Source organism: Mesoplodon densirostris (genome assembly GCF_025265405.1).
Source record: "Mesoplodon densirostris isolate mMesDen1 chromosome Y unlocalized genomic scaffold, mMesDen1 primary haplotype SUPER_Y_unloc_1, whole genome shotgun sequence".
Lineage (NCBI taxonomy): Eukaryota > Metazoa > Chordata > Mammalia > Artiodactyla > Ziphiidae > Mesoplodon > Mesoplodon densirostris.
The window spans coordinates 329,264-342,896 of NW_026778236.1; the positions used below are offsets into that span (position 1 = coordinate 329,264).

The window sequence follows — 13,633 nt, forward strand, 5'->3', positions numbered from 1 at the left end:
GTTCAGTCTTGGAAGATTGTATTTATCTGTGCTCTAATCTTCATTATTCTCATTCTTCTCCTAACTTTGGACTGAGGTTGTTGATATTTTTCTGTTTCCTTAAGGGGTGAAATAAGTTGTTTGAGATTCTTCTTTCATCTCAATGTGAGACTTCTTTATTAACTATAAATTTATGTCTTAGAACTACTTTTCCAGTGTCAAGTTTTTTATATGTTGTGTGTGTGTTTTTGTTGTCTCAAGATCCTTTTAAGTTTCTCTTTAAAAAAATTTTTTATTTTATATTTTATTTTTATATTTTTTTGGTTGCATCGGGTCATAGTTGAGGCATGCAGGATCTTTTGTTGCAGGGCGTGGGCTTCTCTCTAGTTGTGGCGCCCGGGGCTGCAGGGCACATGGTCTCTGTAGTTGTGGTGCATGGGTTCCAGAGTGCGTGGGCTCTGTAGTTTGCAGCACGCAGGCTCTCTGGTGGAGGTGTGCGAGCTCAGTAGTTGTGGTGCATGGGCTTAGTTGACCTGTGGTATGTGGGATCTTAGTTACCCCAGCAGGGATCAAACCCACGTCCCCTGCATTGTAAGGCGAATTCTTTACCACTGGACCACCAGGGAAGTCCCTAAATTTATCGTTTAATTTCTTCTTTGATTCATTGGTTGTTTTGGAGTGTGGTGTTTAATTTCCATGCACTTGTGAATTTTTTGTTTTCTTCCTGTTACTGACTTTATACCATTGTGTTCTGAAAAGATAACTTGGTATGACTTTAGTGTTCTTAAATTTGTTAAAGAATTGTTTGTTCCCTAGTATGTGATTTATCCTAGAAAATGTTCCATAGGTGCTTTAGAAAAATATATATATTGTGCCTTTGTTGGATGGGATTTTTTTCATTTGGCTTATACAGTTGTTCACATTCACTGTTTCTCTATGGAGTCTCTGTCTGGATGATCTAAATGCTGTTGAGAGTAGGGTACTAAAGTTTCTAACTTGTATTGATGTTTATTTCTACTATTAAGTCTTTTGGGATTTGCTTAATATATTAGTTGCTCCAATTTTAGTGTAAAATCTGTTTTGTCTGATGTAAAAATAGCTACTGCTGCTTTCTTTTGGTTGCCATAGAAATATTTCTTTTTATCCCTTGATTCTTCTAGGCAGTATGTCATTGGATCTTGGTTTGCTTGCTTGTTAATCATTTATTGTCTTTTGATTCGAGAATTTAATCATTTCCACATAAAGTAATTATTGATAGGTGAGACTTATTAATTCCATTTTAATGTTTTCTGATGTTTTGTAGTTTCTTTATTCCTTTTTTTCCAATGTTGCTGTTGGCCTTTGCAATTTGATAAATTTTTCTTCTGATATGCTTGGATTCCTTTATGACAATCTTTTACATAACTGCTACAAATTTTTCCTTTGTGTTTACCATGAGTCTTAAAGTATTTTTTATTTGTAACATTCTATTTTAACTGATAACAACTTTAATAGCAATATAAACTTTTCACTTTTACTTATCCCATTAAAGTTTTAAGTTGATGATGTTACTTTACATATTTTTAGGTTGTGTATCCAATAATAAATTTTTATAGTCATTGTGTTTTGTTGTTGTTTTGGTCGTACCACACAGCTTGCAGGATCTTAGTTCCCCAAGTAGGGATCAAACCCAGGCCCCGGCAGTGAAAGTGCCAAGTCCTAACCACTGGACTGCCAGGAATTCCCTAGTCATTGTTTTTTAACTTAAAATTAGACTTATAAATTAGTTACATACCACCATTACAATGTTAGATAAATGGATTTTGACTACATATTTACCTTTACTAGTGAGTTTTAAAATATACCCATATGTTTTTACAGTGTTAAATACCATCCTTTTATTTCCTCTTAAAAATTCCCGTTAGGATTTCTGGTAAGGTAGTGTTGATGAGCTTTATTAGTTTTTGTTTGATTGGGGAAATTATCTCATTATTTGAGTATTATTTTGTTTCTAAGGGACAGTTTCTCTCCCTCCCCCCAGGTAGAGTATTTTTGCATGTAGTATTCTTGCTTGACAGTTTTTCTTTAAGTATTTTGAATATATTATTCCATTCTCTTCTGGCCTGCCAAGATTTTGATAATACATCTGCTTATAGTCTTGTTTATGATGTATCACTTTTCTCATGCTGCTTTCAGAATTCTTTTTTGTCTTCGACTTTAACAGTTGTAATGTGTGTTGGTGTGATTCTTTTGAGTTCAACCCATGGAGTCTTTTGGACCTAAGCAATTAGGATATCCATTTCTCCCCCAAGATATGGGAGGTTTTGGGCTATTTTTCTTTTACATGTACTTTTCTCGCCTTTTCTTTTTGTTTTCTGTTTCTGGCATTCACAAAATGTGAATATTGTTTCCTTTAGATGATGTCTCATAAGTCCTCTTGGCTTTTTTCACTTTATTTTAATTTACTTTTCTTTTTTACTCCTCCAGCTGGATAATTTCAAAATGACAGTCATCTGGTTAACAGATTCTGTTTTCTGCTTGGTTGAGTCTGATGGTGAAATTCTCTATTAAGTTCTTTAGTTCAACCAGTGTATTTTTCATTAGAAGATCCTTAAAAAATAATTTCTTTCTTGAATTTTTTGTTTTCTTCATTATTGCTTTCCTAGTTTCATTTAGTTGTCTTTCTGTGTGTTCTTTTAGTTTAATAAACTTCTGTAAGAGGATTATTCTGAATTCTTTTGTCATACAGTTCACAGTCTCTGGTTCTTTTGGATCAGTTATTGAAGTTTTAATGGTTTCCTTTGGTGGTATCAATTTTACCTGATTCTTCATAATCTTTATACCTTGCACATTTGCACATTTGAGTGATGGTCTCCTTTTCCAGATTTATCTGGTTTTCTTTGTCAGTGGCAGTTCACCAGTTAGCTCAGCTTGGGATTATAGACAGGTCAGTTTACAGCCTTCTTGGGCAGGTGAAGCTTGTTATGAGGTTTTTTTTTTGTGTGTGTTGAGACATTGCCTAAGCTCTGAGGTCAAGAGGTCACTCTCTGTCTGTGAACCGTTGGATAGGAGTGCTCGCTTGGTTTTCTGCACATGTGTCGCTGTAGAATGGGCTCCTTGGTTGCCTGGATTCTCTGGTCAGGCTTATCAATAGTGTGGGACATGGTCCTGTACTCAGTTTTTGGTTGGATCTGCAAATTTGCTTCCCTGCATGGTTTCCTTGGCCGTAGGGCTTGATGGTTGGGCACCCTAATCTGACAGAGCTGCCCACCAACTTCCTTGGCCAGACAGGACTGCTGCATTGGTTATCCAGATGCGCAGTGCTTTTGGGTGAGTTCTGTGCTCAGGTGCCGTCCTAAGCGGATTGTAAGATGGGTGACGCATCTTCCTAAAAATTGTGGTTAGAATTCATGATTAGATGAGACTAGGGCTGTACTGAGCAGTAAGTGGAACTATGAATCTGCCTTTCTGCTCAGACAGGGCTGGTATGGCTTGCTGGCTAGGGACTTTAATCTGGTAAAACTGTGCCCCAAGTGCCTTGGCCAGTTGGAGCCACCAGCTCTTTCTAGTAGTGCACGGTTACTTGCTGGCCTCTTTGCTCAAGTGCTGTTGTAAGTACTGTTGTAGGATGGGCTGTGCAGTTTCCCAGATTATGAGGTTGGGTTTGCTGATGGTTGGGACTAGGGGATGGAGCAGGGCATTCTGTGAATTAGCCCTGCCTCAGCCTGGTGGTAAAAAAAGTCTTCAAAGCTGGCAAGGTAATTGTTTGGGTCTTGAATCAGGCATAACTGTATGCTGAGTTCACTCTTCAAGTGTGGCCATTGGAGTGGCTCTGCAAAATAAGAGTTATTTTCTGGGCTCTCTTCTTGGCATTTCTACAAGGGAAACTTGTTCTACCACTATTTAAGTGCTATTAAGCCCTATGCCTCAGTCATATTCTGATCCCCACTGGTTAAGCAGTGCATAGTGTTCTCGCCATCCCCAAGAGGCAAGACTTCAGTGCATGGTCTGGATGTCACTCATAATGCTGGGATGGCTGGATATCCACCTTGGACTCTCCTTTGCCCACGGGAGAAACCATAGGCCTGATAGATCCCTCTTGGTATGTTGCTGTGCTAGCTTAGGAGAGGGGCAGTGTAGTCAGAGTATAGGTGTTCCTCTTACCCTTCTAAGACATCCTCTTGCTGTTTGAGGTCCAGGGATGTGCTTCAGTCTTAGCCTCATGTTCTGGGATTTTCATAGTGTTTTCCAGAGTATTTGCTAGTTGGTCTTCTACTGAGGGGGAATGAAGTTGGGAACAACCTGTGTTGCCATCTTGGTGATGTCACCTCAGCACCACTTACTGTTACCCTTAGTGACCTGCTCGCAAATTTAGCTTCCTTTCCCCATGACCTTATGCTTTCCTGGGAAAGAGATGAGGTGTTAGTTTCAAAGGGAGGAATGCTTTCACCAGTAGACACCCTGATGATTCCATTAAACTGAAAGTTAAGAGTGCTTCCTGGTAATTTGGACTCCTTATGCCTCAATTGGAATCAACAGGCAAAGAAAAGAGTTTATTTTCTGGCTGTGGTGATTCATTCTGACAAGTAGAAAGGGGAAATTGGACTACTGTTGCATAATGGCCATAAGGTAGAGGGACTGCACAATGGCCATATATAGGAAATTCCTCAGGGCATCTCTTAGTACTACTGCTGCTTGTAATTAAGGGAAACTGGGAAAACAATCCAGACAGAAGTAGTAAATATACCCTTCAGGAATGAAGCTTTTGTATCACCAGGTAAACAATTATGATCAATTAAAGTACTTGCTGATCAATTCCTTTACAAGTCACCCCCACTCCCCTCCTGCCCTGATCTTTCTCTTATATCATAAAGTTCTGTTTTTTTGGAGATCCCTTAAGTATGACAGTATTTTACCCTTTCAAGTGTAATGTACAAATCTTATTCCAATATGAATTAATTTTACTCTTTTTAAAAATGTCTTTGTTTTCATTGCATCTACATATTAGCAGACAATTTGATAGGTTTTCCTTGCCACCATTATACATATTGTATAAAGAACTGAAGTTCAAGAGTTGTGATTATGGAGTTTGGCAAAGTTTTTTAATGGACTTGACTAAATTTTAGGTTTAATTGGCCACGTTTCATTTCTGTGAGGTACTCTTTTTTAAAAAAAATTAATTAATTAATTTTTGGCTGCGTTGGGTCTTCATTGCTGTGCGTGGGCTTTCTCTAGTTGCAGCAAGTGGGGGCTACTTGTCGTTGCGGTGCGCGGGCTTCTTATTGCAGTGGCTTCTCTCCTTGTGGAGCACAGACTCTAGACATGCAGTCTTCAGTAGTTGTCTCACATGGGCTCAGTAGTTGTGGCTCACGAGCTCTAGAGCACAGGTTCAGTAGTTGTGGCACACGGGCTTAGTTGCTCTATGGCATGTGGGATCTTCCCAGACCAGGGCTCGAGTCCATGTCCCCTTCATTGGCAGACGGATTCTTAACCACTGCACCACCAGGGAAGTCCCCTCTTCCTCTTCTTCTTTTTTTTTAAAAATAAACTTGTAAAAATATAAAAACTGTTGTTAGCCCTGCAACTGTGCATTAAAAAGACCGTCAGTCCAGTTTGGATGCTGTACCATAGTTTCCTGATCTTAGCTACAGTATATATACTTACAAATACATCATTGTTTTCCCATTTCTTTGAAAAGTTAGCAAATTCTCTTGGTGTCTTTCTCTTTTTCCTTAAGAAATTTATCTTGAGAGTAGGTGTGCCACAGGTAGTACTTGTGTGTTTGTGTAACAGACACTTCCTTGTTCACAGAGATCCCAAGGGATACATAATTGTCAAACTCCACTGATTCTCAGAGCTAGGTGATCCTTGGGGTGGCAGCCTTAAAAACTGGGGCACTAGATGTGTGGTCCAAACGCTTTGTTTTCGCTCCCCAGGGAGAAGCTTGGAGTTGGAGGTTATCTCAGGATTTTAAGAAGGGGTGTGGTGGGAGTGGGGCTTATTGAGGGAGTGGGGCTTATTTTGGGAGTGTGTCTTAGCCTTTCCCACCCATTTCAATTTTTTCCATTGCCCAGTGTGTAGGAGATGCTCAGTTTGTGGATTTTGCTCAGGGAGTTAATCCTTGTGGTTTTATATGTGCTCTGATGCTAACAGTAGGAAAAAGCCAACAGCCCTCCTATCCCTTCATCTTGGTGACATTCAGCCACTTTATTATTTTTTTTCTCTTCTAGCTGAGCCATGTATCTTGCAGGTTCTTAGCTGCCCGATCAGGGATTGAATCTGGGCCTTTGGCAGTGAAAGCACAGAGTCCCAGCCATGTTCCCCGCCCCGTTAATACACATTGTATATAGGTTGATGGTAAACTACATGAAACTATAATTTCTTTTTTTTTAAGGCGTTAAAAAAAACACGTTTATTTTACTTATTTATTTTTGGCTGCATTGGGTCTTTGTTGCTGTGCGCTGGCTTTCTCTAGTTGCGGTGAGCAGGGGCTACACTTCGTTGTGATGTGCGGGCTTCTCATTGAGGTGGCTTCTCTTGTTGCGGAGCACGGGCTCTAGGCACGTGCGGGCTCAGCAGTTGTGGCTTACGTGCTCTAGATTACGGTCTCAGTGGTTGTGGCGCACGGGTTTAGTTGCTCCGTGGCATGTGGGATCTTCCAGGACTAGGGCTTGAACCCGTGTCCCCTGCATTGGCAGGAGGTCTTAACCACGTGCCACCAGGGAAGCCCTATAATTTATTAATTAGGGTTTGTGATAGACACTGATACAGACTAGGCATATTTTGGAGATATTAGGGGTTCACCTAGACCACTGCAATCAAGCAAATACTGCAGTAAATTGAGTCACACTAATTTTTTTGTTTCCTAATGCTTAAAAAAAGTTGAATTTACACTGTACCGTAGTCTTATTGAGTGTGCAGTAACATTATATCTAAAAAAACAATGTACATACCTTTATTTAAAAATACTTACACTGTAAATCAACTATACTTCAATGAAAATAAAATAAATCAATTCAGTGTAGCAAAAAATAAAATCAAATAAAGGTAAATAGTTTAACAGTAAAATAAAAAATAAAAATGCTTAGTTGCTGAAAATTATCTGAGCTTTCAGTGAGTCATAATCCTCTTGTTGGTGGAGGGTCAAGGGTCTTACCTTGATGTTGATGGCTGCTAACCAATCAGGGTGATGGTTGCTAAAGTTAGGATGTGTGTGGCAGTTTTTTAAAGTAACTCCACAATGAAGTTTGCTACATTGATTGACTCTTTCCTTTCACAAGGAGTTTCTCAGTAATATGTAATGCTGTTTGATAGCATGATGTTTTACCCACAGTAGAACTTTCAAAATTGCAGTCAGTTTTCTCAGTCTCTGCCAGTGCTTTATCAACTAAGTTTATGTAATATGCTAAATCCTTTTTTGTTATTTCAGCAGTCTTCACAGCATTTTCACCAGAGTAGTCTCCATGTCAAGAAACAGCTTTTTTTTGTTCAGGCATAAGGAGCAACTTCTCATCTGTTCAAGTTTTATCATGAATTACAACAATTCAGTCACATCTTTAGGCTCTTCTTCTAAATTCTGGTTCTATTGCTATTTCCAACTCATCTGCAGGTATTTCCTGAACTGAAGACTTTAACTCCTCAAAGTCATCCATGAGGGTTAGAATCAGTTTCTTCCAAACTCCTGTTAATGTTTTGAGCTCTTTCCATGAATCTTCAATGTTCTTTATGACATCTGGAAAATTTCTCCTTTTCTGTAGGATGTCTTTTCATGTTTTTAATTGTTTCTTTTGCTTTGTAGAAGTTTTCAAGTTTGACGTAGTCCTATTTGTTGACTTCTGATTTTGCTATTTGTGTTTTTTATGTCATATCCAAAAAACATTGCCAAGACCAAGGTCAGGGAGAGCTTCTATTCTGTATTTTCTTCCAGGAAATTTTATGGTGTCAGACCTTATGTTTAAATCTTTGATCCATTTTGAGTTAACATTTATGAGTAAGATAGGACTACAATTTTAGTATTTTGCATGGGCTTATCCATTTTCCCCAGCATCATTTTTAAAGAGGTGAAGAGTCTGTCCTCTTACAGTTGGGCATTCTTGGCTCCCTGTGAAACATTAGTTGACCATAAAAGTGGGGGTTTAATTCTGGTCTCTTTATTCTGTTCCATTGGTCTGCATGCTAATATTTTTATACCAGTTACCATACTGTTTTTCATAGTGTAGCTTTGTATTATAGTTTGATGTCAGGAAATGTGATACCTTCACCTTTGTTCTTCATTCTCTGGATTGCTTTGGCTATTTGGGAACTTTGTGGTTTCACAGAAATTGTAGGAGTTAAAAAAATTATTTTCATTGTGGGCTTGATTAAAAGGAACTGAAAATATTTCTCCAAGTTGTTTGGCTTCTGCATTACGTGTTGGCTCATGACTTCATTGTTTCTTTTAATCATATTGTAAGATAGGATAGAATTTTTAGAACTAAAGAACATTTTATGTATTATGTTTCTACTTAATAACATAAAGTAGACATAAAAGCTTTTAAATGGCGCTTTTTTTTTTTTTTTTTTTTTTTTTTTTTTTTTTTTTTTTAAACAGAATGCTGCCTTTTTATATGGCCTTGGTTTGGTTTACTTCTATTTCAATGCATTTCACTGGTAAGTTGACTTACATCAGATGTTTTCCCACTTTGTGTGTGTGTGTGTGTGTGTGTGTGTGTGTGTATGTAGGAGAAACACATAAAATATTTAAATGTCAGTAAACTCTCATTTCATTAGTTGTGTATTACCTTTGTAGGTTCAAATCAAGTTCAGCCCTCATTCCCTCCACTCAGCACATTTGCAAACATCTTGTGATACCCAGTAACTAGTAACTTGATTATAAACTCTCAATTTCCCACAATAAGAATAATGATACCTCCTTCAGTGTTGAGGATTAACAATTATAGTAATGTGTAAGATTTTGTAAACAGTAAAGTATAGGAAACTTTTTTTGGTCTTGTCCTTTTTTTTTTTTTTCATTTAAGTGCTATGAGAATTCAAAGGAAGGCGAGTGAGTACACCACTAGTGTTTGCAACCATGTCCTGTAGGTCATTCTGAATGAAAATAGAGTCCCTAAGTATACACTGACCAGTATGTGATATGGTTTCCCAAATGTGAATGAATATTCAGCTTTTAGTTGTATGACTTTTCGTGTATATTATTTTTCTTACTCCTTGGCTTATTGGGAAATTGTTTATGCCATGTTCAGAAGTACTGCATTGTTTGTTACATGAACTTGTAGGTTATAGATGTTACACCTTCATTTTATGAACTGTGTATTTCTTTGAGAGATTTTAAACTCAAGTCAACTTACCTTTTGTCTTAAATGAGGACAATTTTAAGGTCCCTGTGAATTTCCTGAAAATCCTATTCACAGAACTCACTATTCTGAACTTTTGGAACTAGAAAAGGTCTTAGAGATCATTTTGTTTTAATTTTAAAATTTTGTTGATGGGGGAAATAAGATGTGTTCATTTTTATTTAGTGTTACTTGAACTATTTAGTAGTGGAAGCAGGCCTCATGTTCAGGACTCTAGTCTAATAATTTAAAGCATATTCCATACTTAGAGAAAAGAAAGATTTTCTTCTTTTTTTTTTGAACAAAAGTATCACTGGCATTGGGTCATGGACTTGTGATCACTTACAAATGGGAAGAGGACAGATGGTTATAGAAACCAGTAATAGGAGTTATAAAGTTTGTAGGGAGATGCATTTAGAAATAAGGTTATAAGTTTTTCTAAATGGAATAATTTATTGTACTTTGCCTTATGTCAAGATGGAAAAGTGGATATTTAAAAATCATTATTTGCAGTTGTTGTGCAAATAGATACAGTCATTTTAGCTAGCCAGAACAAATTTAGGTGAAATCCAATATAAGGCTGGGAACAAAGAACTGTACATTTTAGATACAGAGAAGTGTGACTCACATTGACCAGTTTTCATGTAGTTATAACTTTTGAGCCCCCTTAGATTGAAGATAGGAATGTAAAATCAGGAAGGAGATATGTCTATAGATTGAAAATATTAATTGCTTGATATGTGTGTGACAGTGTTAAGTTAGTTGTGTGAAAGATGATTTTAAATTTAAATAACTCATCTGTAAAGGATATCTCTATATTTCCCAGAGAAAATCTTCCTTTCAGAATACTTGTTTTTGCAGTAAATGTGTGTATAACCACAGCATTTGACAAGTAGGATCTTAACTGAAGTAACTTACTAAAGACATGTGGTGTGTTGCTTGGTACTAAATTGTGATATGACTGTTATCTGCATCTTTCTATAATAAAAAGAGAATTGACTTTGGAAACATTTACAGTCCTAAATAGTGACCTCTGAGGTTTTTAGAGTATAGAATAATTGAAATTCAAAATAGACTTTTTTCTTTTTTTTCTGTCTCTTCTAAGCACTTAAATATATTCAGAGTATATCCAGCATATCTGGATTTTCTCCACTGATAATAAGGACCTGTTAAAAAGACAACAATCAAGACAGAATAGAATTAGGACAAAAGTAGGCAAATGAAGGCTGAAGTAGATTAGAGAAGTCAGAAGCAGTCCTGTAAACACGGGTCCTTGATTTATGATAGAGGTGGCACTGCTTTCTGTACAGTAGGAATCCCATATGGAAAAGATAAATATTAACCCCTGTCTAAATCACGTCATACTTAAAATAGGTTCCAAGCTGAATGTAAACCAAAATGTGGTAGGTAAAAGTAAGGCTTCTAACAGTGGATTTATATGGAGCAGTATAGAACCAAGGTTAACACTCTTACCTTTTTGCCATTTTAAAAGCTTTCTTACTGTCTTCTTCTCTAAGTTGATTCAGAGAATTTTAAACTGTTTATTTACATTGAAAATACTATTAAATATTGCTAAATAATTTGAGGAAGTTAAAGTTACTTTTTTACATTCATAGTGTTTTTATAAAGTTATAATTTGTTTTAAAGTCGTATAACCATTGTATTTTTTGTACTTCCAAAGCAAATACAGTTAATCTTACAGTTTCTTATGTCTGTATTCTTCAAGGGCAATTAAAGCATTTCAAGAGGTGCTTTATGTTGATCCCAGCTTTTGTCGAGCCAAGGAAATTCATTTACGACTTGGGCTTATGTTCAAAGTGAACACAGACTATGAATCAAGTTTAAAGGTAGGTGGTTGGGGCTTTTCCTAGATATGCACTATTTCATTTGTGTGTGTGTGTGTGTGTGTGTGTGTAGAGTGTGGGGGTTAAATGTTAAGAGTGTAGAGAAATACTGGAAGTTATATTACTGCTATTAAATGAATGAATTTAGGATATGAACTTAAAAAAAGGAAAAAAGGATTGGATTTCTGGGTACAAGGCAGACATGGTGCTAAGATACACAGTGCTTTAGATTTTTGTTTTTGGTTTGTCTTTTTTTTTGCGGTACGAGGGCCTCTCACTGTTGCGGCCTCTCCCGTTGCGGAGCACAGGCTCCGGATGTGCAGGCTCAGCGGCCATGGCTCATGGGCCCAGCCGCTCCGGGGCATGTGGGATCCTCCCAGACAGGGGCACGAACCCGTGTCCCCTGCATCGGCAGGCAGACTCTCAACCACTGCGCCACCAGGGAAGCCCTGGTTTGTCTTTTAACAAAATATAAATATTGATGTTTGTGATAAGGAGACACTGGAGGTTTTTATTTCATTTTTGAGTATGTAAAACACTCTCCAATATGTGACTGGCACTGTAGAGATGAAGAGGTGGTTAGTGATGCTGTATCTGTGATCTAATTATTGACTGTTCTTTCCTGTGGGTCTGATTAGAAATCTGCCCATTTTTAATAGCATGGTATGTGTCGTGGCAAAATTATTTAATAGATTTGTTATCTTTTAAGGCTTGTGGACTGCTAGTTGGTGAACATAAACATCATTGGAAAAGAATGGTACATTATTGTTAAATACTTTGATTCTAATGGAAATTGATTTGTCAGTACTTAACATTTTTTGGAGTTTCTGGGTTTGTGCTATCATTTTATGTATTCCAAGGGTTTTTAATGAGAATGGGGATTCCCTATATATCAGAAGCATTGCTCTTTGAAAGAATTCAAGTTTCTGGAGAAAAAAGGTTTTGAGAATTTATGACTATTTAGAATGTTTGCTCTTTTCCTTATAGATGTGAATTGTAGAGTATATTGATTACAGAGGTGGTGTGCATATGTGTGTGTCGCATACTCTGAACTCATTAACAAGGAGAATGCTAAATAAAGTCTACTTAAAAACTGATGCGATTGCAGGTCCCCCAAACTGCCAACCTCAAGGTTAGTGATTTGGCAGAGGTCATTGAACTCAGAAAACAGTTTTATTTATGGTTATGGCTTGTTTACAGTGAAAGAATAGAGATAAACATTTTCAAAGGAAAAAGACACCAAAAACAGTCAGAAGTGCAAAAGTCCACTTGTCCTGTCTCATTGCAGTCATATCAATAGCACTTAATTCTCCCTGAAATGATGTTTAGTTACATGCAGGGAGTGTTCCCAAGCCTTTCCAGAGTTTTGTTCTTTTCCATGAAATATGTATATGTGTATAATATTGACGTTTGGTAAGATAGAAAGGGAGAGAGCCACCTGACTGACCTTAGTTTTAGGTGCTTAATCACCAGCCACTTTAGACATCAAACTGTAATGTTGTTAGAATGAATTATCTTGATGACCCAAGGTCCTAGCTATACAAAGGTACATTTGCAAGGCAGGATATTCTAAAGGTTTAGAGATTCTCTCTCAGGAGTTGGTCATGGCTAGAGCTTTTTTTTTTGAATAGGCAGTGTTTCAACAACCCAGACTGGCTGAGTTAATTCCTTACTGCACTCTGTATTCATTCAGTTCCTTAATTCTTTCGGGTTTTAAAATATTAAGTGCCTCAAACTATCTCTGCATTTTATGAGTTTATATAGGAGTGATACTGAGGGCACAGAGAAACTCAACCAAGAACATTAAAAACCATTGCAAGTGGACTGTAAAGAATTTAGATCACACACTGGTCAGAGATCAGTTGTAACTGAGGATTAAGTCCAGAGTTAAATGCACTTGGTGCAGAGAATGGGATTAGGTTTATCAGTTATATGTTAAGATTAGAACAGAGTTTATCAAACTGTATACTCTGAGGTGTCAGTTGATTTAAAATGTGAAGAAAGTACAGTTTTGACACCTTGTAGATTCCCCCCCCCCCCCACCCCGGTATGTGGGCCTCTCATTGTTGTGGCCTCTCCCATTGTGGAGCGCAGGCTCAGCGGCCATGGCTCACAGGCTCAGCCGTTCTGTGGCATGTGGGATCTTCCCGGACCGGGGCACGAACCTGTGTCCCCTGCATCGGCCACTGTGCCACCAGGGAAGCCCCTGACACCTTGTAGATTTTAAACCCTTCTTTCATTTATATATTTATATATTCACAGTGTATAAATTAGCCTATCAAAAATGTTAACATGTCATATGGCAGAAAATAAGTTAAATATGGTATAATTTTTTTGTAATGTATTTGTTATCATATACCAGCATTTTAGGTGTTTTCTGAAAATATGATGGAGGGCAAAAGAAAATTGTCAATATGTAAAATATCCTTTAATTAGGCAGAGCAGAATTGGATAATATTCACTGGTTTGTTGAAAGTGTTTTGACTTACTCACGCATAA

At 37.4% G+C, this 13,633-nt stretch overlaps 1 protein-coding gene across 7 annotated transcripts in view; it reads left to right on the plus strand.

The window, feature by feature from the left end:
* Positions 1 to 13,633, plus strand: part of LOC132482953 (lysine-specific demethylase 6A-like) — a 168,865-nt gene that overhangs the window by 46,427 nt on the left and 108,805 nt on the right. For 5 of the 7 annotated variants that reach the window (XM_060088225.1, XM_060088218.1, XM_060088222.1 and 2 more), the window contains exons 5-6: positions 8,549 to 8,607; positions 11,017 to 11,137. In XM_060088225.1, the coding sequence (XP_059944208.1) occupies positions 8,549 to 8,607; positions 11,017 to 11,137 (180 nt within the window). The remainder of the gene's footprint in view (positions 1 to 8,548; positions 8,608 to 11,016; positions 11,138 to 13,633) is intronic. The other 2 variants (XM_060088221.1, XM_060088224.1) reach the window with 1 other exon arrangement.